Source organism: Microcaecilia unicolor, chromosome 3, assembly GCF_901765095.1.
Source record: "Microcaecilia unicolor chromosome 3, aMicUni1.1, whole genome shotgun sequence".
NCBI classification, from domain to species: Eukaryota; Metazoa; Chordata; class Amphibia; order Gymnophiona; family Siphonopidae; genus Microcaecilia; species Microcaecilia unicolor.
The window spans coordinates 6,209,712-6,234,799 of NC_044033.1; the positions used below are offsets into that span (position 1 = coordinate 6,209,712).

Consider the following 25,088-nt stretch of genomic DNA (forward strand, 5'->3'; position numbering starts at 1 on the left):
GTAAAGGACTCAGCTACATGAGCTAATGTCCGATACCGAGGATGAGGACTCGTGGGGGGAAGAGGAGGACCCTAGATATTTCTCCTCAGAGGAGTCTACGGGCCTTCCCTCGGACCCCACGCCTTCACCGGAGAGGAAGCTCTCACCTCCTGAGAGTCTCTCCTTTGCCTCTTTTGTGCGGGATATGTCTATCAGCATTCCCTTCCCCGTGGTCTCTGTGGAAGAGCCGAGGGCCGAGATGCTCGAGGTCCTCGACTATCCATCACCACCTAGAGAGTCCTCCACGGTGCCGCTGCACAATGTCCTGAAGGAGACACTGCTTCGGAACTGGGTGCGACCATTAACTAACCCCACCATTCCCAAGAAAGCAGAGTCCCAGTACAGGATCCACTCTGACCCAGAGCTCATGCGGCCCCAATTGCCCCATGACTCGGCGGTCGTGGATTCTGCTCTCAAGAGGGCACGGAGTTCGAGGGATACCGCCTCGGCGCCCCCGGGGCGGGAGTCTCGCACTCTGGACTCGTTTGGGAGGAAGGCCTACCAATCCTCCATGCTCGTGACCCGCATCCAGTCATACCTGCTCTATATGAGCATTCACATGCGGACCTATGTGCAACAACTGGCGGACCTGGTCGAGAAGCTCCCGCCGGAGCAGTCCAGGCCTTATCAGGAGGTGGTCAGGCAGCTGAAGGCGTGCAGAAAGTTCCTGTCCAGGGGTATTTTTGACACCTGTGACGTGGCATCTCGTGCTGCGGCCCAAGGTATAGTGATGCGCAGGCTCTCATGGCTGCGTGCCTCTGACCTGGACAACCGCACCCAGCAGAGACTGGCTGACGTCCCTTGCCGGGGGGATAACATTTTCGGTGAGAAGGTCGAGCAGATGGTGGACCAACTGCATCAGCGGGAAACCGCTCTCGACAAGCTCTCCCACCGGGCGCCTTCAGCATCCACCTCCACAGGTGGACGTTTTTCCCGGGCCCGGCAGGCTGCACCCTATTCTTTTGCGAAGCGTAGGTACAACCAGCCGGCCCGAAGGCCTCGTCAGGCACAGGGACAGCCCCAGCGCGCTCGTTCTCGTCAACAGCGTGCGCCTAAGCAGCCCCCTGCGCCTCCACAGCAAAAGCCGGGGACGGGCTTTTGACTGGATCCACGGGAACATAGCCGCCCTACAAGTGTCCGTACCGGACGATCTGCCGGTCGGAGGGAGGTTAAAATTCTTTCACCAAAGGTGGCCTCTCATAACCTCCGACCAGTGGGTTCTCCAAATAGTGCGGTGCGGATACGCCCTGAATTTGGCCTCCCTGCCTCCAAATTGTCCCCCGGGAGCTCAGTCTTTCAGCTCCCATCACAAGCAGGTACTTGCAGAGGAACTCTCCGCCCTTCTCAGCGCCAATGCGGTCGAGCCCGTACCACCCGGGCAGGAAGGGCAGGGATTCTATTCCAGGTACTTCCTTGTGGAAAAGAAAACGGGGGATGCGCCCCATCCTAGACCTGAGAGGCCTGAACAAATTCCTGGTCAAAGAAAAGTTCAGGATGCTTTCCTTGGGCACCCTTCTGCCAATGATTCAGAAAAACGATTGGCTATGTTCCCTGGATTTAAAGGACGCATATACTCACATACCGATACTGCCAGCTCACAGACAGTATCTCAGATTCCGCCTGGGCACACGGCACTTTCAGTATTGTGTGCTGCCCTTTGGGCTCGCCTCTGCCCCACGAGTGTTTACCAAGTGCCTCGTGGTGGTAGCGGCCTACCTACGCAAGCTGGGAGTGCACGTGTTCCCATATCTCGACGATTGGCTGGTCAAGAACACCTCAGAGGCAGGAGCCCTCCGGTCCATGCAGTGCACTATTCAACTTCTGGAGCTGCTGGGGTTTGTGATAAATTACCCAAAGTCCCATCTCCAGCCATCCCAGTCTCTGGAATTCATAGGAGCGCTGCTGAATACCCAGACGGCTCAGGCCTACCTTCCCGAAGCGCGGGCCACCACTCTCCTGGCCCTGGCTTCGCGGACCAGAGCGTTTCAGCAGGTCACAGCTCGGCAGATGTTGAGACTTCTGGGTCATATGGCCTCCACAGTTCATGTGACTCCTATGGCTCGTCTTCACATGAGATCTGCTCAATGGACCCTAGCTTCCCAGTGGTTCCAAGCCACCGGGAATCTAGAAGATGTCATCCGCCTCTCCACCAGTTGCCGCACTTCACTGCTCTGGTGGACCATCCGGACCAATTTGACCCTGGGACGTCCATTCCAAATTCCGCAGCCCTCGAAAGTGCTGACGACGGATGCATCTCGCCTGGGGTGGGGAGCTCACGTCGATGGGCTTCACACCCAGGGTCTGTGGTCCCTCCAGGAAAAGGATCTACAGATCAACCTCCTGGAGCTCCGAGCGATCTGGAACGCACTGAAGGCTTTCAGGGATCGGCTGTCCTACCAAATTATCCAAATTCGGACAGACAATCAGGTTGCAATGTATTACGTCAACAAGCAGGGGGGCACCGGATCTCGCCCCCTGTGTCAGGAAGCCGTCGGGATGTGGCGTTGGGCGTGCCGGTTCGGCATGCTCCTCCAAGCCACATACCTGGCAGGCGTAAACAACAGTCTGGCCGACAGACTGAGCAGAGTCATGCAACCGCACGAGTGGTCGCTCCATTCCAGAGTGGTACGCAAGATCTTCCGAGAGTGGGGCACCCCCTCGGTGGACCTTTTCGCCTCTCAGACCAACCACAAGCTGCCTCTGTTCTGTTCCAGACTTCAGACACACGGCAGACTAGCGTCAGATGCCTTTCTCCTTCATTGGGGGACCAGCCTCCTGTATGCTTATCCTCCCATACCTTTGGTGGGGAAGACCTTACTGAAGCTCAAGCAAGACCGCGGCACCATGATTCTGATAGCGCCCTTTTGGCCCCGTCAGATCTGGTTCCCTCTTCTTCTGGAGTTGTCCTCAGAAGAACCGTGGAGATTGGAGTGTTTTCCGACTCTCATTTCGCAGAACGACGGAACGTTGCTGCACCCCAACCTTCAATCCCTGGCTCTCACGGCCTGGATGTTGAGGGCGTAGACTTCGCTGCGTTGGGTCTGTCTGAGGGTGTCTCCCGGGTCTTGCTTGCTTCTAGGAAGGATTCCACTAAAAAGAGTTACTTTTTCAAGTGGAGGAGGTTTGTCGTTTGGTGTGAGAGCAAGGCCCTAGAACCTCGTTCTTGCCCTGCACAGAACCTGCTTGAATACCTTCTGCACTTATCAGAGTCTGGCCTCAAGACCAACTCAGTAAGGAATCACCTTAGTGCGATTAGTGCTTACCATTATCGTGTGGAAGGTAAAGCCATCTCTGGAGAGCCTTTAGTCGTTCGATTCATGAGAGGCTTGCTTTTGTCAAAGCCCCCTGTCAAGCCTCCTACAGTGTCATGGGATCTCAACGTCGTCCTCACCCAGCTGATGAAACCTCCTTTTGAGCCACTGAATACCTGCCATCTGAAGTACTTGACCTGGAAGGTCATTTTCTTGGTGGCAGTTACTTCAGCTCGTAGGGTCAGTGAGCTTCAGGCCCTGGTAGCTCATGCTCCATATACCAAATTTCATCACAACAGAGTAGTGCTCCGCACCCACCCAAAGTTCTTGCCGAAGGTGGTGTCGGAGTTCCATCTTAACCAGTCAATTGTCTTGCCAACATTCTTCCCCAGGCCGCATACCCGCCCTGCTGAACGCCAGTTGCACACATTGGACTGCAAGAGAGCATTGGCCTTCTACTTGGAGCGGACACAGCCCCACAGACAGTCCGCCCAATTGTTTATTTCTTTCGACCCTAACAGGCTAGGGGTCGCTGTCGGGAAACGCACCATCTCCAATTGGCTAGCAGATTGCATTTCCTTCACTTACGCCCAGGCTGGGCTGGCTCTTGAGGGTCATGTCACGGCTCATAGTGTCAGAGCCATGGCAGCGTCAGTGGCCCACTTGAAGTCAGCCACTATTGAAGAGATTTGCAAAGCTGCGACGTGGTCATCTGTCCACACATTCACATCTCATTACTGCCTCCAGCAGGATACCCGACGCGACAGTCGGTTCGGGCAGTCGGTGCTGCAGAATCTGTTTGGGGTGTAAATCCAACTCCACCCTCCAGGACCCGAATTTATTCTGGTCAGGCTGCACTCTCAGTTAGTTGTTCTTCGTAGGTCAATTTCTGTTGTACCCTCGCCGTTGCGAGGTTCAATTGACCTGGGTTCTTGTTTTGAGTGAGCCTGAGAGCTAGGGATACCCCAGTCGTGAGAACAAGCAGCCTGCTTGTCCTCGGAGAAAGGGTATGATACATACCTGTAGCAGTTGTTCTCCGAGGACAGCAGGCTGATTGTTCTCACCTACCCTCCCTCCTCCCCTTTGGAGTTGTGTGTTTCATCTTTTGCTAGTCATTCAACTGGCGGGAGCGGTCGCGCACGGGCGGGAAGACGGCCGCGCATGCGCGGTGGGCGTGCCCTGCGTGCCGACCGTCCCGCGAAGCTTCTTTCCGGTTGGTGGGGGCTGCCGCGGACGTCACCCAGTCGTGAGAACAATCAGCCTGCTGTCCTCGGAGAACAACTGCTACAGGTATGTATCATACCCTATCTGTCCCCTTCTGCTCTACTGCTAATTCAAGACTCTGTTCCTTTTATCTTGCTGCACCTCACGCCTGGAATAGTCTTCCTGAGCCTATACGTCTAGCCCCGTCTTTAGCTGTTTTCAAGTCCAAACTCAAAACCTAACTCTTTACCACTGCTTTTGACTCCTAACTCACTTACCCTGTCCTTTATCCTCACCTCTTTATTCCCTCACCCTTAATTGTTCTGTCTGTTTACCTGTCTTATTTAGATTGTGAGCTCTTTGAGCAGGGACTGTCTTCTATGTATGGTGTACAGCGCTGCGTATGCCTTGTGGCGCTATAGAAATGATAAGTAGATAGAAAGAATTCCACATAAATGGGTTATCAATAGAAATCAAACAAAATAAAACATGGAAAAGAAAATAAGATGATACCTTTTTTATTGGACATAACTTAATACATTTCTTGATTAGCTTTCGAAGGTTGCCCTTCTTTGTCAGATCGGAAATAAGCAAATGTGCTAGCTGACAGTGTATATAAGTGAAAACATTCAAGCATTACTATGACAGTCTGACAAGGTGGGAGGTTGGGGGTGGGTAGGAGGTATGCATGGGGACATCAAAGCATATCATTGATATTCTAACAGGATGGGTGTGGATAGGTGAGGGGTGGGGTGATCAACAGAGACATACAGCTTTATGGTTTATAATGGGTTAGGAACCCCAGATCCTTGTTAAGTCCTTTCTGTTGGGTGTTAAGATATTCAATCATTCTGACTTCAAAGGTCTTACGTTCTTGTATGGTTTTAAAGTTACCTTTCAGGATTCTCACTGTGAAGTCACTGGTACAGTGTCCTGGTCCTGTAAAATGCTGACCAACAGGGGTGGGAGCCCTACTGGCACCAGTATTGTTCATGTGATGTCTATGTAAATTGAATCTTGTCTTAAGCATCTGGCCTGTTTCTCCAATATAGCATCCTTCGTTACATTTTTTACACTGAATGGTATATACCACATTGGAAGATGAGCAAGTGAAAGATCCCTTCAAGTAATGCTTGAATGTTTTCACTTATATACACTGTCAGCTAGCACATTTGCTTATTTCCGATCTGACGAAGAAGGGCAACCTTCGAAAGCTAATCAAGAAATGTATTAAGTTATGTCCAATAAAAAAGGTATCATCTTATTTTCTTTTCCATGTTTTATTTTGTTTGATTTCTCTTGATAACCTTAAGAGTGGACTAACACAGCTACCACACTCCTCCACATAAATGGGAAAACAGTGCTGAACAGTTTCTTACAAGTCAAATGGGTAATGGAAGCATAAACTTATTAGGATGAATTGTCTTTTGAGGTACTTGGGGCCGAAATTAGCCAGTCTCAGCATCATCATATAAAAAGGAGCTTCATCATAAAGCAATTTAAAAACAATACACAATCTTAATATCAATTTACACCTGTGCAGATAGCCAGTACAGTTTCGTTATTTCGTTAAAAGTGGAGTCACAATGTCATATTTAGTTTTGTTCAGAATTAATCTGACAGCTGTATTCTGTAGAAGTTCTTGTAATCTGGCCAGGAGCTTCCTGATACAACCCAAGTAAAGAGAATTACATTAATTAATTTTGGAAACACAAAAGCATACACCAATTTTTGTAAGCAGTCTACAGAAAAATAAGATCTAACCCGATGCAAGAAATGCAGTTTCCCAAATACAGCAATAAATAGAAATAAAAGAAAATATAGAAAAAAATAAGTTGATACCTTTTTTATTGGACTAGCGTAATACATTTTCTCCGAGGACAAGCAGGCTGCTTGTTCTCACTGATGGGTGACGTCCACGGCAGCCCCTCCAATCGGAAACTTCACTAGCAAAGTCCTTTGCTAGCCCTCGCGCGCCCGCGCGCACCGCGCATGCGCGGCCGTCTTCCCGCCCGAAACCGGCTCGAGCCGGCCAGTCTTCTTTTGTCCGCACTCGGTACGGTCGTGTTTTCGCCGTGTCGAGCCCCGGAAAGTCGACCTCGCGCGTCCAATTTGTTTGAACGTGTTTTTTTCCTTCGGGAAAGATTTGTCCTAGTCGGGAAGTGCTCCGGAAACCCCCCGCCGGGTTTCGTGTAAATCCTCCCCGTACTTCCAGCTTTTTTGCCCCGGTAAGTTTTCTTTCGTCGTCGGGGTAGGCCTTTTTTCGGCCTCGGTCGAGATTTTTTCTCCCTCTAAATTTGGTGCTTCGAATTTCGCCATTTCGGCTTTTGATTTCGCCGGCGTGATTTTTCCGCCCATGACATCGAAGCCTTCCAGCGGCTTCAAGAAGTGCACCCAGTGCGCCCGGGTTATCTCGCTCACTGATCGACACTCGTCGTGTCTTCAGTGTCTGGGGGCCGAGCACCGCCCTCAGAACTGCAGTCTGTGTTCCCTGCTTCAAAGGCGGACTCAGGTAGCGAGACTAGCCCAGTGGAACGTGTTGTTCTCGGGCTCTTCGTCGGCATCGGCACCGGGATCTTCGAGTGCATCGACGTCGTCAGCGTCCAGACCATCTTCCTCGGCCGCCCCTGCATCGAGTGCATCGAGGCATCGGGCCTCTGCATCGGCGCCGAGACATCGGATAGCTGCATCGACGTCGGTGGTACCAGGACCTCGTCTGCTGATGTCGTCGGACGGTGGTGCATCGGGTGGAGTGCAGGTGAGGGCTGTCCATTCCCCTGCTGGTGGCGGTGAGCCCTCGGGTGGGTCTCCGCCTACCTTGAGGGCTCCTGCGGTACAGCCCCCCCGAGATCGACCTTCTTCAGTCTCGGCCCCGAGGAAGCGACGGGTGGATTCGACGTCCTCCTCGTCGGTGCCGGGGAGCTCCGGTGACATGCTTCGGAAGAAATCGAAGAAGCATCGACACCGGTCTCCTCCCCGTGTCGGCACCGAGAGCTCTGGGTCGCCGAGGGATTCGGCACCCAGCAGGCATCGGCACCGAGAGGACCGCTCACCCTCTGTTCAGGAGGTGTCGATGCGCTCCGCTCTGGACAGCCCGGAACAGCCTCCACGCCCGGAACAGGTACTGACGTCGACGCCTGCATCGACCTCTCAGCCTTTCTCTGCAGCCGCTCTAAACGAGAGCCTCCGGGCCGTTCTCCCAGAGATTCTGGGAGAGCTGTTGCGCCCTACCCCTCCGGTACCGGCGGTGCTTGCGCCACCGGTACCGTCGAGCGTGGCGCCGGCTGGCCCATCGCCCAGGTTGAGGTCCCCGACGTCGGTACCGCGTGCGGTACCGACCGCGGCCACCTCCCAGGAAGGCTCCCCGACTACGTCGGCGGAGGGAGCTTCGCCGATGCGGGCGAGGGAGTCTACCTCTCGACGCCCCCATCGTGGACAGGGTTCCACGGAGTCGAGCAGGGCGAGGTTGCAGACACAGGTCCGTGAACTTGTGTCTGACACCGAGGGTGAGGCCTCGTGGGAGGAAGAGGAAGATCCCAGATATTTCTCTGACGAGGAGTCTGGGGGTCTTCCGTCTGATCCCACTCCCTCTCCTGAGAGACAGCTTTCTCCTCCCGAGAGTCTGTCTTTTGCCTCCTTTGTCCGGGAGATGTCTACGGCCATCCCCTTCCCGGTGGTTGTGGAGGACGAGCCCAGGGCTGAAATGTTTGAGCTCCTGGACTATCCTTCTCCACCTAAGGAAGCGTCCACTGTTCCCTTGCACCATGTCCTGAAGAAGACATTGCTTGCGAACTGGACAAAACCATTAACTAATCCCCACATTCCCAAGAAGATCGAGTCCCAGTACCGGATCCATGGGGACCCAGAGCTGATGCGCACTCAGTTGCCTCATGACTCTGGAGTTGTGGATTTGGCCCTAAAGAAGGCTAAGAGTTCTAGGGAACATGCTTCGGCGCCCCCGGGCAAGGACGCTAGAACCTTAGACTCCTTTGGGAGGAAGGCCTACCATTCCTCTATGCTCGTGTCCAAGATCCAGTCTTACCAGCTCTACACGAGCATACACATGCGGAATAATGTGCGGCAGTTGGCGGGCTTGGTTGATGCTCTTCCCCCTGAGCAAGCCAAGCCTTTTCAGGAGGTGGTCAGGCAGCTGAAGGCGTGCAGAAAATTCCTGGCCAGAGGAGTTTATGACACTTTTGATGTTGCGTCCAGGGCCGCTGCTCAAGGTGTGGTGATGCGCAGGCTCTCATGGCTGCGTGCCGCCGACCTGGAGAATAGAGTCCAGCAGCGGATTACGGACTTGCCTTGCCGTGCGGATAACATTTTTGGCGAAAAAGTCGAGCAGGTGGTAGAGTCTCTCCACCAGCGGGACACCGCATTCGACAAGTTCGCCCGCCGGCAGCCTTCAGCTTCTACCTCTACAGGTAGACGATTTTTCGGGGGAAGGAAGACTGTTCCCTATACTTCTGGCAAGCGTAGGTACAATCCTCCTTCCCGACAGCCTGCGGCCCAGGCTAAGCCCCAGCGCGCTCGCTCTCGTCAGCAGCGTGCGAATCAGCAAGGCCCCGCGGCTCCCCAGCAAAAGCAAGGGGCGAGCTTTTGACTGGCTCCAGCAGAGCATAGCCGACATCCAAGTGTCAGTGCCGGGCGACCTGCCTGTCGGAGGGAGGTTGAAAGCTTTTCACCAAAGGTGGCCTCTTATAACCTCCGATCAGTGGGTTCTCCAAATAGTCCGGCAAGGATACACCCTCAATTTGGCCTCTCAACCTCCAAATTGTCCACCGGGAGCTCAGTCCTACAGCTTCCAGCACAAGCAGGTACTTGCAGAGGAACTCTCCGCCCTTCTCAGCGCCAATGCGGTCGAGCCCGTGCCATCCGGGCAAGAAGGGCTGGGGTTCTATTCCAGGTACTTCCTTGTGGAAAAGAAAACAGGGGGGATGCGTCCCATCCTAGACCTAAGGGCCCTGAACAAATATCTCGTAAAAGAAAAGTTCAGGATGCTTTCCCTGGGCACCCTTCTCCCCATGATTCAGCAAAACGATTGGCTATGCTCTCTGGACTTGAAGGATGCCTACACACACATCCCGATACTGCCAGCTCACAGACAGTATCTGCGATTTCAGCTGGGCGCACGCCACTTCCAGTACTGTGTGCTACCCTTTGGGCTCGCCTCTGCGCCCAGGGTGTTCACAAAGTGCCTAGCTGTGGTAGCAGCGGCGCTTCGCAGGCTGGGGGTGCACGTGTTCCCATATCTCGACGATTGGCTGGTGAAGAACACATCCGAGGCAGGAGCCCTGCAGTCCATGCAGATGACTATTCGCCTCCTGGAGCTACTGGGGTTTGTGATAAATTACCCAAAGTCCCATCTTCTCCCAGTGCAGAAACTCGAATTCATCGGAGCCCTGCTGGATTCTCGGACGGCTCGCGCCTATCTCCCAGAGGCGAGGGCCAACAACTTGTTGTCCCTCGTCTCGCGGGTGCGAGCGTCCCAGCAGATCACAGCTCGGCAGATGTTGAGATTGCTGGGCCACATGGCTTCCACAGTTCATGTGACTCCCATGGCCCGCCTTCACATGAGATCTGCTCAATGGACCCTAGCCTCCCAGTGGTATCAGGCCGCCGGGGGTCTAGAGGACGTGATCCACCTGTCCACGAGTTTTCTCGAATCCCTGTATTGGTGGACGATTTGCTCCAATTTGACTCTGGGACGTCCCTTCCAAATTCCTCAGCCTCAAAAAGTGCTGACCACGGATGCGTCTCTCCTGGGATGGGGAGCTCATGTCGATGGGCTTCACACCCAAGGAAGGTGGTCCCTCCAAGAAAGCGATCTACAGATCAATCTTCTGGAGTTGCGAGCGATCTGGAACGCTCTGAAGGCTTTCAGAGATCGGCTGTCCCACCAAATTATCCAAATTCAGACAGACAATCAGGTTGCCATGTACTATGTCAACAAGCAGGGGGGCACCGGATCTCGCCCCCTGTGTCAGGAAGCCGTCAGCATGTGGCTCTGGGCTCGCCGTCAAGGCATGGTGCTCCAAGCCACATATCTGGCAGGCGTAAACAACAGTCTGGCCGACAGGTTGAGCAGGATTATGCAACCTCACGAGTGGTCGCTCAATTCCCGTGTGGTGCGACAGATCTTCCAGGCGTGGGGCACCCCCCTGGTGGATCTCTTCGCATCTCAAGTGAACCACAAGGTCCCTCAGTTCTGTTCCAGGCTTCAGGCCCACGGCAGACTGGCGTCGGATGCCTTCCTCCTGGATTGGGGGGAAGGTCTGCTGTATGCTTATCCTCCCATTCCTCTGGTGGGGAAGACTTTGTTGAAACTCAAGCAAGACCGAGGCACCATGATTCTGATTGCTCCCTTTTGGCCGCGTCAGATCTGGTTCCCTCTTCTTCTGGAGTTATCCTCCGAAGAACCGTGGAGATTGGAGTGTTTTCCGACCCTCATCACGCAGGACGAAGGGGCTCTTCTGCATCCCAACCTCCAGTCCCTGGCTCTCACGGCCTGGATGTTGAGGGCGTAGACTTTGCCTCTTTGGGTCTGCCAGAGGGTGTCTCCCGCATCTTGCTTGCTTCCAGGAAAGACTCCACTAAGAGAAGTTACTTCTTTCATTGGAGGAGGTTTGCCGTCTGGTGTGACAGCAAGGCCCTAGATCCTCGCTCTTGTCCTACACAGACCCTGCTTGAATACCTTCTCCACTTGTCTGAGTCTGGTCTGAAGACCAACTCCGTAAGGGTTCACCTTAGTGCAATCAGTGCATACCATTACCAAGTGGAAGGTAAGCCGATCTCAGGACAGCCTTTAGTTGTTCGCTTCATGAGAGGTTTGCTTTTGTCAAAGCCCCCTGTCAAGCCTCCTACAGTGTCATGGGATCTCAATGTCGTTCTCACCCAGCTGATGAAACCTCCTTTCGAGCCACTGAATTCCTGCCATCCGAAGTACTTGACCTGGAAGGTCATTTTCTTGGTGGCAGTTACCTCGGCTCGTAGAGTCAGTGAGCTTCAGGCCCTGGTAGCCCAGGCCCCTTACACCAAATTTCATCACAACAGAGTAGTCCTCCGCACTCACCCTAAGTTTCTGCCAAAGGTTGTGTCGGAGTTCCATCTGAACCAGTCAATTGTCTTGCCAACATTCTTTCCCCGTCCTCATTCCTGCCCTGCTGAACGTCAGCTGCACACATTGGACTGCAAGAGAGCATTGGCCTTCTATCTGGAGCGGACACAGCCCCACAGACAGTCCGCCCAATTGTTTGTTTCTTTTGATCCCAACAAGAGGGGAGTGGCTGTAGGGAAACGCACCATATCCAATTGGCTAGCAGATTGCATTTCCTTCACTTACGCCCAGGCTGGGCTGGCTCTTGAGGGTCATGTCACGGCTCATAATGTTAGAGCCATGGCAGCGTCGGTAGCCCACTTGAAGTCAGCCACCATGGAGGAAATTTGCAAAGCTGCGACGTGGTCATCTGTCCACACATTCACATCTCATTACTGTCTGCAGCAGGATACCCGACGTGACAGTCGGTTCGGGCAGTCAGTTCTTCAGAACCTGTTTGGGCTTTAGGATCCAACTCCACCCCCCGAGGGCCCTGTTTGTTCTGTTCCAGGCTACACTCTCAGTTAGTTGGTAAATTTTTTAGGTCAATCTCAGTTATGTCCTCGCCGTTGCGAGGCCCAATTGACCAATGTTGTTGTTTTGAGTGAGCCTGGGGGCTAGGGATACCCCATCAGTGAGAACAAGCAGCCTGCTTGTCCTCGGAGAAAGCGAATGCTACATACCTGTAGAAGGTATTCTCCGAGGACAGCAGGCTGATTGTTCTCACAAACCCGCCCGCCTCCCCTTTGGAGTTGTGTCTTCCCTTGAAGTGTATTGTCTTGCTACATACTGGACTGGCCGGCTCGAGCCGGTTTCGGGCGGGAAGACGGCCGCGCATGCGCGGTGCGCGCGGGCGCGCGAGGGCTAGCAAAGGACTTTGCTAGTGAAGTTTCCGATTGGAGGGGCTGCCGTGGACGTCACCCATCAGTGAGAACAATCAGCCTGCTGTCCTCGGAGAATACCTTCTACAGGTATGTAGCATTCGCTTTTTGATTTGCTTTCAAAGATAACCCTTCCATCTTCAGAAAACCAAATACAGTAGACATTACCTGATGAACCCGAGAATTAGCCTCCAGATCAGAATCCATCGACACACCAAAGCTACGTATTTTAGACTGAAGGAAAATTGAAATGCCATCCAGAATAACACAGTCATCTGGTGGAGGGGAGGGGAGCCTTTTCCCACCAACCCACAGCATGGCTGTCTTGTTTACATTCAGTTTGAGCAAATGATCATTCATCCAAAGCAGACATTCATAAAATGAAAGTAGCTGATATAGAAGACGATACTGGGTACAAAATTTGGATATCATCTGTGGTGTAGATGTAATGACAGACCTAAATCTTGAAGAACACTAGCCAAAATAAAAAAACATTAAAAAGAATAGGGGAAAGAAGGGGATCCCTATGGAACCCCACATTCAGTGTACCAAAAATCAGACAGTTTTTGCACCATCCTGATTGAGTAAGCTCAACTTTTCAAAAACCCCAAAAAACATGACAAGGCTGGACCAGATATTCCAATATGGTCTAATTTTGAGAAAGAAAACAAAAAAAGAGACAAATCTCCACAACTCAAAACACAGGAAACTAAACAGTGGAGGTGACCAAAGAAACCACTGTGCAGCCAATGGTGTCTTCAAAGGAGGGATTCCTTATTGCCAGCAGGTCATATAAATGACATAGGAGCGCACACATAGCTGCTTAGAGGACTCGACATGGGCCGTGTTTTTACTATACTGACTGCATCAGGAGTCCAAAAACAAATCTAAACAACAAATAATAAAACAATAAGTATATGAATGAATGAGTGTAAATCTTAGACACACCTATATAAAAGAAATAGCCTTACTGAGATGTGAATGTATAAATATATAAAGGCTTAACTCCATATGTGATTTAAATAATAAAAGGAGATAAACTTAGGAAAATGGTATATTAACAGCTTTCAAGGCTAAGGTATATAAATTGGTTAAAAAGCTAACTAGGAACGCTAAAAAAAACATCTCACACATTCCTTAATCTTCACTTCCCCAACTGCAAAGGTCTAAAGTATAAACTAATGCATGCATCAACCTTTTCCTACTTGAGCACACAATTCTGGAACACGCTGCCGCGTAACTTAAAAATGATCTATGAACTAACTAACTTCCGCAAACTATTGAAAAGACCCATCTCTTTAACAAGGCATACCACAAAGATCAACAGATGTGAACTCCTACACATATATCCAGAACTGCCGTACGATATTTGTTGTTATACTATCATCATGCTTTATCATTATCATGTTTACCCAAGATCTTTTTGCAATACTAAATGTCTATTTTCTTATATACTTCCACTACTCATGATATATTGTAAGCCACATTGAGCCTGCAAAGAGATGCGAAAATGTGGGATACAAATGCAATAAATAAACTAAACGAGAGATAATCACAACAATTGAGAGTATTAATGCAAGGAGAAATATACCCAGATGTGCATATATCAGGTATAAATAGTTATACCTGATATATGCAGTATAAAACCTATTTAAAAAATCAAGAGAATGAACCAAGGGAATAATGCAGATAATAGAGGCATGGAGTAGATGATGAGGTCAGGTGCCAAAAAGAGACCTTCATGTAGTCCAAACAAATGTCATAAAGCAATTAAACAGAGCACCAAGCCAAAACGCCTCGTGTGGTCATATTGTACTTTCAAGAGATATCAACTTCAGGCATATAAAGTGGTCTATATGATAAATTAATAATGCAAATGACTATGCATAAAAGAGGCAAGAAAATGAATCTCTAGTGAAACATATAGATACAACAAAACTGTGATAAGCAAAAACTGTCTTGCTATTTGTAGGTATATGTTGTGACATATATAAAATATATACACATAATTGTACTGTGTGATGATACAGACAAATATGCATCATTGTTTTGTGTAGTAATACAAGCAAAAAAAAACAAAACACCTTCCCCTAAGGGTAAAAATCAATTGACAAGTCTGTAAATGAATAAATACACGTATATAAAAAAATATATATACATATAAAAGGGGGGAGGAGCTTTTTGGTATTTAAAATCAACCCTTTAGCAAAAGATGATCAAGTACTCAAGGTTACTGCGCTCAACAGTTATAGTAGCCGCACTTCTCTGTACATGAATTGAAGAATCTGACATATAAAGGAAACTGCTGGTTTATATGCCTCCAGCAAAGGTCAAGCTAAAAATAAAACCTATTTTAAAGCCTCAAATAGAAGTACAGTTCTTATAATAAATTTGGATTCAGCAATCAAATGTGGATTTGGGGTGCCAAAAGTCTTTCTTTATTTTAAAAAAAAAAACATGGTTCTTTAAGTTCATTGTGAAGAGCACAAGATCAATTTACAAAAAAGAATAACATGCAGAACTGATGATGAAATCTGAGGCAGCATGATCTGCCAACCTACAATCACTAAAATTTAAATGTAACTGAAAACGCTGGAAAAAATACTTGAAAAATGCTAAAACAATTTTTTATATGTTCCAGTGGCCATATTAGATGCGCTACAATGACACAAATGATGTCATTGGAATCGGAACATGCTGCAGACAATATAAAACTCCCTTTTGTTATGTAAAAAAGAGGTTAAAAGTCCGTAGGAATAAAAAAAAAAAATCACATCACAAACATTATATATATATATTAGGGCTGTTCATTCAGTGTGTTTTAACGCGATTAATCGCATCAATACTTTTGACTTGCGGTAATTTAAACTTGATTAATCGCATCATGCTACTCTCTCGTACCGCTGCCCCCTCCCTTCCCGGTGCTCCTCCAGCTTGTTCTTTCCTACCCGCCACCGTACACTGGGGTCTTTTCTTTCCGGCAACCCTGCTCTCTGGCATCTCATCCCGCCTGGCCGCCACCCTCCAAACTTGACTTGTATACACAGCAGCATTAAGCACATGCTGCTCTACTTCTCTTTGTAACCACAGCCTTCCCTCTCTAGCGACCCACCTTCTCTGATGAAACTTCTTGTTTCTTGCTACGGGAGTTGGACGCTAGAGAGAAGAGAGCAGATGGTGCCTACGGGGTGGGAGGAGAGACCAGAGGAGATGGTGCCCATGCATGTGAGGGGAGGAGAGACAGAAGGAGAGAGGAGATGGTGCCCATGGGTGAAGGGGAAGGGAAGGGATAGAAACAAGACAGATATAAGGAGGAAGAAAAATGGCAGAAAGTTGAATGTGATAGATGTTATAGTGGAAGAAGTGAAGAAGAGAGGAGGAGAGAAGAGGCCCTGAAAATAGAGTTCAGAGCACAGACAGAGGAACAGAACCAGAGACAGGGAATAAGATGATTAGAAAAATAAAATCACCGGACAACAAAGGTAAGAAAAATGACTCATTGTGTGAGGATAAATTCTGTCTCTAGTTGTAAATGAACTTGTTTCTTCCACCTAGATGATGCCTTCATCAACCCACAGTTACAGAAGATCTTTGACCGTGTACGTCAGAGCGCCGACTTCATGCCGATAAAACAGATGATGGTAAGAAGTGGAACCTGAATCCATTAGAGAGGGGAGAGTAGGGCAGAGGTGCTATGTCTTTGTTGACCCACTTCCTGAATCCACGAGCAAGGGTAGGACAGGGCAAATGTCTTTGTTGATTCCCCTGAGCTAAATGGGTATTCTCTTTAGAGATACCTTCACACGTAACTAAACATCTAAATACACTCTTGGTGAATACAGTAACATTCCAGCACTGCTCACTCAGTCATGAACTGTAGCTATTTTATCCAAGCTTATACCACAGTGCATGGTCACATCTATTGGTCATTCTGAGCTGCTACTTTGCCACCAGGCTTTATCAGCAGAGCAGCAAGTACTGTTTTTCGAAAGCCACCAACTTCAACTTATCAACCAAATACAAAGTTGTCTGACGTCTAGATTAGGTGTTCGTCACACCTGCCTTTGCTAGCTGCCCTAACTGTAAATTTCAGCCATAATTGTAAAATATGCAGGACTTTAACCTTATTTTTTTAGTTTTTTTTTTTTTTACTTTTAAAAATCTCCAAAAACAAAGCAGTAGGTGTAATTAACTTTAATGCTGCATTGGTAAATTTTCAAAACTAATCTGCAGTGATCCTAAGTGCTCTGTACTTAGAGCTTAATTGTTCACTTCAATAGACTTGTCTGATAAACCTTGTGGTTTATGTGTTTAGCCAGATATGGATTTTTTTTTTTTTTAACACAGCTCTTGTTTTTGATCTGTTCTTGCAGAAAACTTTAAACAGTGACCTTGGTCCGAACTGGAGAGAGAAGCTAGATTTTTTTGAAGAGCGGCCCTTTGCTGCAGCTTCTATAGGGCAGGTCCACCTGGCCCGGCTGAAGGATGGGAGGGAAGTTGCCATGAAGATTCAGGTGAGTTCTTTGGGTTTACAATTCAAGCATGTGTTGCTGAGAGGTTCATTCAAACCTGTTTTAAAACATGGGGCAATTTTCTTCAGTACAATTTTATTTGAATTGAATTCTTGTTCTCAAATATCATAACGTGAAATGAAGTATTGTACTCAAGTATTCTGAAATTTCATATCCAAATAAGTCACATTCGGCTTTCCTTGTTTGACTCCTCAATCGCCACTTGCCCCAATTTAGAAATGATTTCCACCATATGTGTCATGTCATATATAAGTGTAAGTCCTCCCTTAAAATTTGATTCAAGGATTAATACAAATCTGTGTGATAAGCCTCTTTGCAGCCACCAATATAATTTATGAATGGCATTCCCTTCTTAGATCTAAATAGAACTTACCTCATGGGGGAACACTTAACAGAATTGCTTTTGGATCAGCTGGAATTTACATCCTGTTATGTTATACATCCATGATAGAACTTGTGACCAGATCATCTGAATTATAGGACATTTCTAGTACAAATAGAAACATGATGGCAGATAAAGGCCATATGACCCATCCAGTCTGCCCATCCTCTGTAACCCCTAACTCTTCCTTTTCCTAAGCAATCCCACATGCTTATCCCATGCCTTTTTAAATTCTGGAACAGTCCTCAACCACCTCCACCACCTCCACCGCGAGGCCATTCCATGCCTCCACCACCCTTTCTGTGAAATAATACTTTCTTAGATTACTCCTAAGCCTATTCCCTATTAACTTCATCGTATGCCCCCTCGTTCCAGAGCTCTCCTTCAGTTGAAAAAGGCTCTCTTCCTGTACATTAATGCCCTTGAGATATTTGAACCTCTCTATCATGTCTCCTTTCTTCCTGCATATACATGTTGAGGTTCATAAGCCTGTTCCTATATTTTTTGTATTCAAGACCGCTTACTAATTTCGTAGCCACCTTCTGGACCGACTCCATCCTGTTTATATCTTTCCTTAGGTGCGGTCTCCAGAACTGCACGCAGTACTCCAAATGGGGCCTCACCAGAGACTTATACAACAGCACTATCACCTCCTTTTTCCTGCTGGTCATCCCTCTTTTTATGCATCCAAGCATCCTTCTGGCTTTGACCATCGCTTTTTCTACCTGTTTGGAAGCTTTAAGGTCATCAGACACAATCACCCCCAAATCTCGCTCTTCCTTTGTACACTGAAGCACTTCACCCCCTATACTGTACTGTTCCCTCGGATTCTTGCGACCCAAATGCATGGCCTTGCATTTTTTGGGATTAAATCTTAGTTGCCAAATATCGGTCCATTCCTCCAACTTTGCTAGATCCTTCCTCATGTCATTCACATCCTCCAGGGTGTCCACCCTGTTGCAGAGTTTAGTATCATCCGCAAAGAGACAAACCTTACCAGACAGCCCTTCCACAATATCGCTTACAAAGATGTTAAAAAGAGCTGGCCCCAGGACCGATCCCTGTGGTACTCCACGGACAACATCCTTTTCTTCAGAGCAAGTTCCATTTACCACTACCCTCTGTCTCCTTCCATTCAACCAATTTTTAACCCAGTCAGTTACTCTAGGTCCCATACCGAGGGCACTCAATTTATTTATCAGTCACCTATGCGAAACCGTTTCAAAGGCTTGGCTGAAATCCAAGTACACCACATCAAGCGCCCCTCCCACGTCCAACTGTTTGGTCACCCAGTCGACGAAGTCAGTCAGATTCGTCTGAAATGACTTGCCACTAGTGAAGCCATGCTGCCTCGGGTCCTGCATTCTATTCAGTTCGAGAAATCTCACAATCCTCCGCTTTAGTAGTGTTTCCATTAGCTTACTCTTGAAGAGATTTCCCTTTTTCGCTACAATTTTTCCAACAGGAATAAAAATATCTACTAACCATCCTTAATTTTTACTGGGTTTTAATATCACCTATAAACCAATGGACTGTACTGGACATCCAAATTGCAATATACATGGCAAGTGTCACAGCGAATGAAAGCAAATCTGAGGGATCACATCCCAGCCCCCTCTCTCACTGGTGCAAAGAAGTCAGTGTCACCTCTCTCCACCAAAAAATCCACTCAAATAAGTCAAGCTGTATAATACTCCAATACCCTATAGGACATATGGAGGGGCATAATCGAATGCGAACGCCCATCTCCATGGGCGTCTATCTCCAAGAATGGGTACGTGAAGGGGCGGGACAAACCATATTTTTGAAAAAAATGGCCGCCCATCTTTTTTCCGATAATACGGTTTGTGCTAGCCAAATGCATTGGATTTGTGCGGATTTGAGCTGGGCGGTTTCGTTTTTCAGCGATAATGGAAAACGAAGGTGCCCAGCTCAAAAACAAACAACTCAAAGGCATTGGGTCGTGGGAGGGGCCAGGATTCGTAGTGCACTGGTCCCCCTCACGTGCCAGGACACCAACCGGGCACCCTAGGGGGCGCTTTTACAAATTAACAAAAAAACAGTAAAAGAGCTCCCAGGTGCATAGCACCCTTCCCTTGTGTGCTGAGCCCCCCAAATCCCCCCAAAACCCACTGCCCACAAGTCTACACCATTACCATAGCCCTAAGGGGTGAAGGAGGGCACCTACATGTGGGTATAGTGGGTTTTGGGGGGTTTTGGAGGGCTCAGCAGGGCCTGGGTCTGCCTGCCTGAAGCCCACTGCACCCACTAACAACTGCTCCAGGGACCTGCATACTGCTGTGATGGAGCTGGGTATGACATTTGAGGATGGCATACAGGCTGGGAAAAAACGTTTTTAAAGTTTTTGTTTTTTTTTGGTGGGAGGGGGTTAGTGACCACTGGGGGAGTCAGGGGAGGTCATCCCCGATTCCCTCTGGTGGTCATCTGGTCATTTAGGGCACTTTTTTTGGGACTTCGTGGAAAAAAAAGGGTCCAAAAAAAGTGACCTAAATTCTCGCTAAAAATGGCTATTTCTTTTCCATTATCGGCGAAAGCCGCCCATTTCTGTTCGGCCGATAACCACGCCCCAGTCCCGCCTTCACCACGCCTCTGACACGCCCCCGTCAACTTTGGCCGTTTCCGCGACAGAGTGCAGTTGAAGACGCCCAAAATCGGTTTTCGATTATACCAATTTGGGCGCCCACGGGAGAAAGACGCCTATCTCCCGATTTGGGTCGAAATATGGGCGTCTTTCTCTTTCGAAAATAAGCTGATTGGTCAACCCAAAGATCTCCATTGCCACAAAAAGTACATGGTAGGTTCTTTCTTGATTCCATCAAATATAAATGTTGGCTTTTGGTGGTAGTTGCCCATCCCTTTGTAGAATGTATCTGCACTGACCTAGTATTCTTGAAAAATAAATAAATATATCTACCTTTATGTAAATAAATACAGCAGTTCTCAACCTGAACGAAAATATTCACGTGTGTGATACACTGAACACTGCAATTAGAGCTGAACAAAGAAACAAAAACCCCTGTGTATCTTTTCATTGCTGCTAACAACGATACAAGAGAAATACAGGTGCAATGGTGGTGACTGATGGGGTGGGGAGGGAGAGGGGTGGAGTAGAAGCTTGCTATATTTCCAGTTACATCTGGTTGCAGAAGTATGGACTTAAGGAGATTTGAAGTACCTGACTTCCTGGTTCTCAGTTCTCCCCAAACTGCAACATATGGTCAATAAATAAAGCACAAGCTTGCTGTCAAAGTTTTTAGGTGACACACTGGTTGAGAACCACAGACTTAATATAATATTATATTATAAAAAAATAAGTACATTAGATAAAAAGATGAAATATTTCAGTTAACCTATATGGCTGCATTTCTAGTGCAGTATTGAAACTGAGCCCTTTAGAGTAACATTCAGCCTCTTTTCTTTCCCTGCTGGTTTTTGGAGCAGCTATGACCTTTGCTTATAAAGTGAAGTCTGGCTAGGAGTCATTAATAAGCATTTCCACCATGCCCCAATTTTGCAGTTTGTCACATCCTCTGAGGGATGGACATCTCATTCAGACCTAGTACTCAGCAGACTGACTGAATGTAAGCTGCCCTTTCCTTGGTGTTTCTTGTGGAAAGAGATAATAACATAAGCATTGCCATACTGGGACAGACCAAAGGTCCATCAAGCCCAGTATCCTGTTTCCAACAGTGGCCAATCCAGGTCACAAGTACCCGACAAGATCCCAAAAGAGTAAAACAGATTTTATGCTGCTTATCCTAGATATAAGCAGTGGATTTTCCCAAGTCCATCTTACTAATGGCTTATGGACTTAAATCATCCAAACCTTTTTAGTTTTAAACAATTTTATTGATGACCTATCACAGACAATACAATATTCATACGCTATGTTCAAGATACATCAGGAAACAAATGAACAACTTGTAATCATAACATAGAGGTAGCCATCACTTTTCTCTTTAGCTTCCTCCCTCCCTACTCCCAGCTGTTTCTCTTTTATCCATACCTCTATATCCCTCCCCGCAACCCCCCTTCTGCCCTTCCTTACCCCTCTAATATTCCTCCCCCCTGTAACCTCCCTCCCCCCTTTGTCCACCCCCCTTCCAGGCAGCTGCATATCTCCAATAGCCCAGGGAAATTGACCTATTCACTATCTAAAACCTGTAGCTAACTTCGCTGGGCAAACCTTTTTTAAACCCTGCCGAGCTAACTGCTTTTACCACATTCTTTGGCAACAAATTCCAGAGTTTAATTACACATTGAGTGAAAAACATTTTCTCTGCTTTGTTTTAAATGTAGTACTTACCGGTAGTAGCTTCATTGCAGGCCCCCTAGTCCTAGTCTTTTTGGAAAGAGTAAACAAGCGATTCACATCTACCTGTTCCACCCCACTCAGTATTTTACAGACCTCTATCATATCTCCCCTCAGCCGTCTCTTCTCCAAGCTGAAGAGCCCCAGCCTCTTTAGCCTTTCCTCATAGGAAAGTCATCCCATCCACTTAATCATTTTTGTTGCCCTTCTCTGTACCTTTCTAACTCCACTATATAGATGGATGTTGCCTGTCTTACAAGTGCGTTCAAGACAAGCCTAAGTAGTTTCTTTCATACTTGACCCAGGTTGGTAAAGGCTAGTAGTATATGAGAGTATCATGGTGAGAGTATCAGGGCAGGGTTAAACTTTCGCTATAAACTTTATCTTGAAACATTAATTCCAATGTGCTTTCAGTGTTCTGTTACCGTGCCATTTACTGTTAATCTGAGACAACTCTGAATGCCACAGAGTTTCAAGAGTCTTTTCTAACACAATTTGCTCCTTTGGGCTGTTAGCTTTGTTGGACCTGGCTTCTGTTGGGCTCATTCTGTAAGTTCTCTGTCCACATTTCCACTCCCCTCTATTTTATATGCTTCTCCCAACTAAGTTCAGCCATCACAGAAACAGGCATCAGCCCAGGGACTACTAACTGTGACTTCTCGAGTCTGGCATCTAACAAGTGACATTAGGTGATGGTGGAGACTCTTTCCTTACCCCAGGGGAGGTAGACACTGTATCTGCAATATATCCAGTTTCAGCTTGCCTAGAAAGCAAACCCAGCCACATCACGCATGATGGTGCACAGCTCTTGCCGCTGAGTTGGCCTTAGAAAAACGTTTTCAGTTTTGTTGTCTTAAAATTCTGGGTTCATTTAATATTGTGTGCATTTCTTGTCTTTTATCTCTTCTCCCTCTGGTGTAGTATCCTGGTGTGGCCCAGAGCATCAACAGTGATGTGAACAATCTAATGACAGTCTTGAACATGAGCAATGCACTTCCAGAAGGTCAGTATCCCAATAACATCATCAAAGGTGGCAGCGCTATAGAAATAAGTAGTAGTAGTCACCAGGGCTTACTGCTTGGTCTTTATCTTAGCTACTCCCTTAATACATAGAACTCAAGTCTGAAGTGGTAAAAAGAGTCTTTGGGTTGTTTTTTTTTACATAGGTTGTATGAATACATTGGACAAAGGAATACCTGTCCTAAGAGTTTCTAGTTTTACAATGGGTGGAAAGGGTGCTGTAACAACATAACACAGACATGTCAAAAGACAAAGGTTGCAGATCCATCCAGTCTGCTCATTTTCCCTGCATACTGGAATAGCAGATGCTGCATGGCCTCCAGCTTTATACTTGGTCACCTACTTCTGAGGGGTCACTGTGTTTGCCCCGTGCTTTTCTTGAATTCCAGTACTATTTTTTTTTTGCCAGCTAACCTTATCTTGGGAGGCTATTCTATGAGAAAATGCATCCCTGCTTGTGCTCAGAGGATCAAAGATGCAAACAGCAACCTAAGCAGATGAAATTCAGGCTGTGAATGAAGCATAATGTTTTTTTTTCTCCATAAAGAAGCAGGATTGTATCAAGCACAAAAGTGGGTGATGTCATCTGGTGTTGCTGGGATGAAACAACTCTCCCAGAGCTCAAAACGAATGTAAAATTCTGACCTGTGCAGCCCTTTCTGAGAACAGCACTACCCTTGATCTCCTAAGTTTCTTTCTGCATTCTCTTGAATGAACACAAGATAAATGAGGTTGAACTTTGAAATTTTGCTAGAGGACATGAGTTAAAGATTAGGTCAGTGTTTGTTCAGGCTTTATAGGTTTGGAGGAAATTGATTCTCCTTTATTTTCTTGCTAGTTTCTTTGATTTCCTCTGACTTTCCATTAATGTGAACTAGGATTTACAGTATGATCTTTTTTTATTTTATTTGATTTTGAATTCTAGTTGTTACTTGTACCTCCTGCTGATAATTCCTGATGATTGTGTTGTACTATTAAATATTTTTCAATAAAAAAATATAAACACTAAAACAAATCTCTCTCAACAATTTAACTGAAGAGGTTTATCTTTGCAGCTTTTGGATTCTGTGGTTCTTCAACAAGCTCAGACTTCTCTTTGGGAAGATCTGAGGTGCATACTTGCTGGGAAGAAGCATTTTTCTACTTGGATCTGTCCTTAGGGCTCACAGAGTTCAGGAACAGGATCAGTTTGGGCTGGGAGGCTGTTGGCCCCTGGGATCACTCACTCAACTGCTTACTTCCACTTCCAAAAATTCAGTCCATAACCACTAAATTTTACCAAGTCCTTACGTGGTCAAAATCAGCGAGAACTTAGAAACATGCAGGATATTAAAAGTACACTGCATCTTTTCTTGTTCGTCCTCAACCCTTGGGTATAGAGAAATCCTGCTTCATCTTTTACTGGTATTTTCTTCCTATGCTGAGGACCCTGTTGTTCTTACTTCTCTTTCTTTACTCTTTCTTCCTTGGAGGTAGATCAAAGGCACCAGAATACTTCTCTTGAATCCCCCAGTCTTCTTACATTCATCTCCTGAAGTTATCCTTTACTCCTCTGCTCCACTTCCAGGATCAGTAGAACCCTTATTTTTCAGAGGTCTCCTCTTGACCCTTACTCCTTACGGTATAGTACTCTGCTATTGGTTGGTTTGTTTATTAAAATCCTAGGTGGGTTACAAACATAAAACATGCATAATCAACATAACGTTACGTTATCTATAACATATTCTGCCTACACCAATACATGTTCAAAGCGAATTACAGAAAGATAAAGACCAGAAACCATAAATGCTGGAATATGAAGGATATAATCAATGTAAATCAGCGGGACTAACAATTTCAATAAGACTGAACTTTTATCTGGAAACAATGTATTTTGGAAACAGAATAGTCTTTATCGATTTGCAAAAACCAGCATAATTATGCATTTCAACCACAGACATGGGCAGTAAGTTCCATAGCATAGCCGCACAATAAGAGAACAGCATACAAAATCTCTCTTAGAGTTGATACCCTTAAAAGATGGAAACATTATTTTTAATTGGATACAAGTTCCGAATTTAGAATGGAAGAAATTGTTATATGTAGGGTGGGGCCAGTCCATGAATGACTTTAAGTGTGAAGCAATATAATTTGAAATCAATCCTGGCCTCCACCGTTAACTAATGGAATTGCATGTACCAAGGTGTAGTTCTCTCAAACTTGTTCAGTGAGCAGATCAATCGGAGAGCAGTATTTTGAACAGTATGTATATTTTCTTAATAAATGCTTAGGACAGCCCAAATAGATATTACAGTAGTCCAATTTTGACAATATTGGTACCTGTGCTATTAACCTAAATCAATCCTAACTAA

The 25,088-nt window shown here is 47.1% G+C and overlaps 1 protein-coding gene across 2 annotated transcripts in view; it reads left to right on the plus strand.

Moving 5' to 3' along the window:
• The window catches only part of COQ8A (coenzyme Q8A), a 224,570-nt gene that overhangs the window by 160,377 nt on the left and 39,105 nt on the right, over positions 1-25,088 (plus strand). For both annotated transcript variants that reach the window (XM_030195735.1, XM_030195736.1), the window contains exons 7-9: positions 16,026-16,111; positions 16,844-16,984; positions 22,639-22,720. In XM_030195735.1, coding sequence (XP_030051595.1) covers positions 16,026-16,111; positions 16,844-16,984; positions 22,639-22,720 — 309 coding nt within the window. The remainder of the gene's footprint in view (positions 1-16,025; positions 16,112-16,843; positions 16,985-22,638; positions 22,721-25,088) is intronic.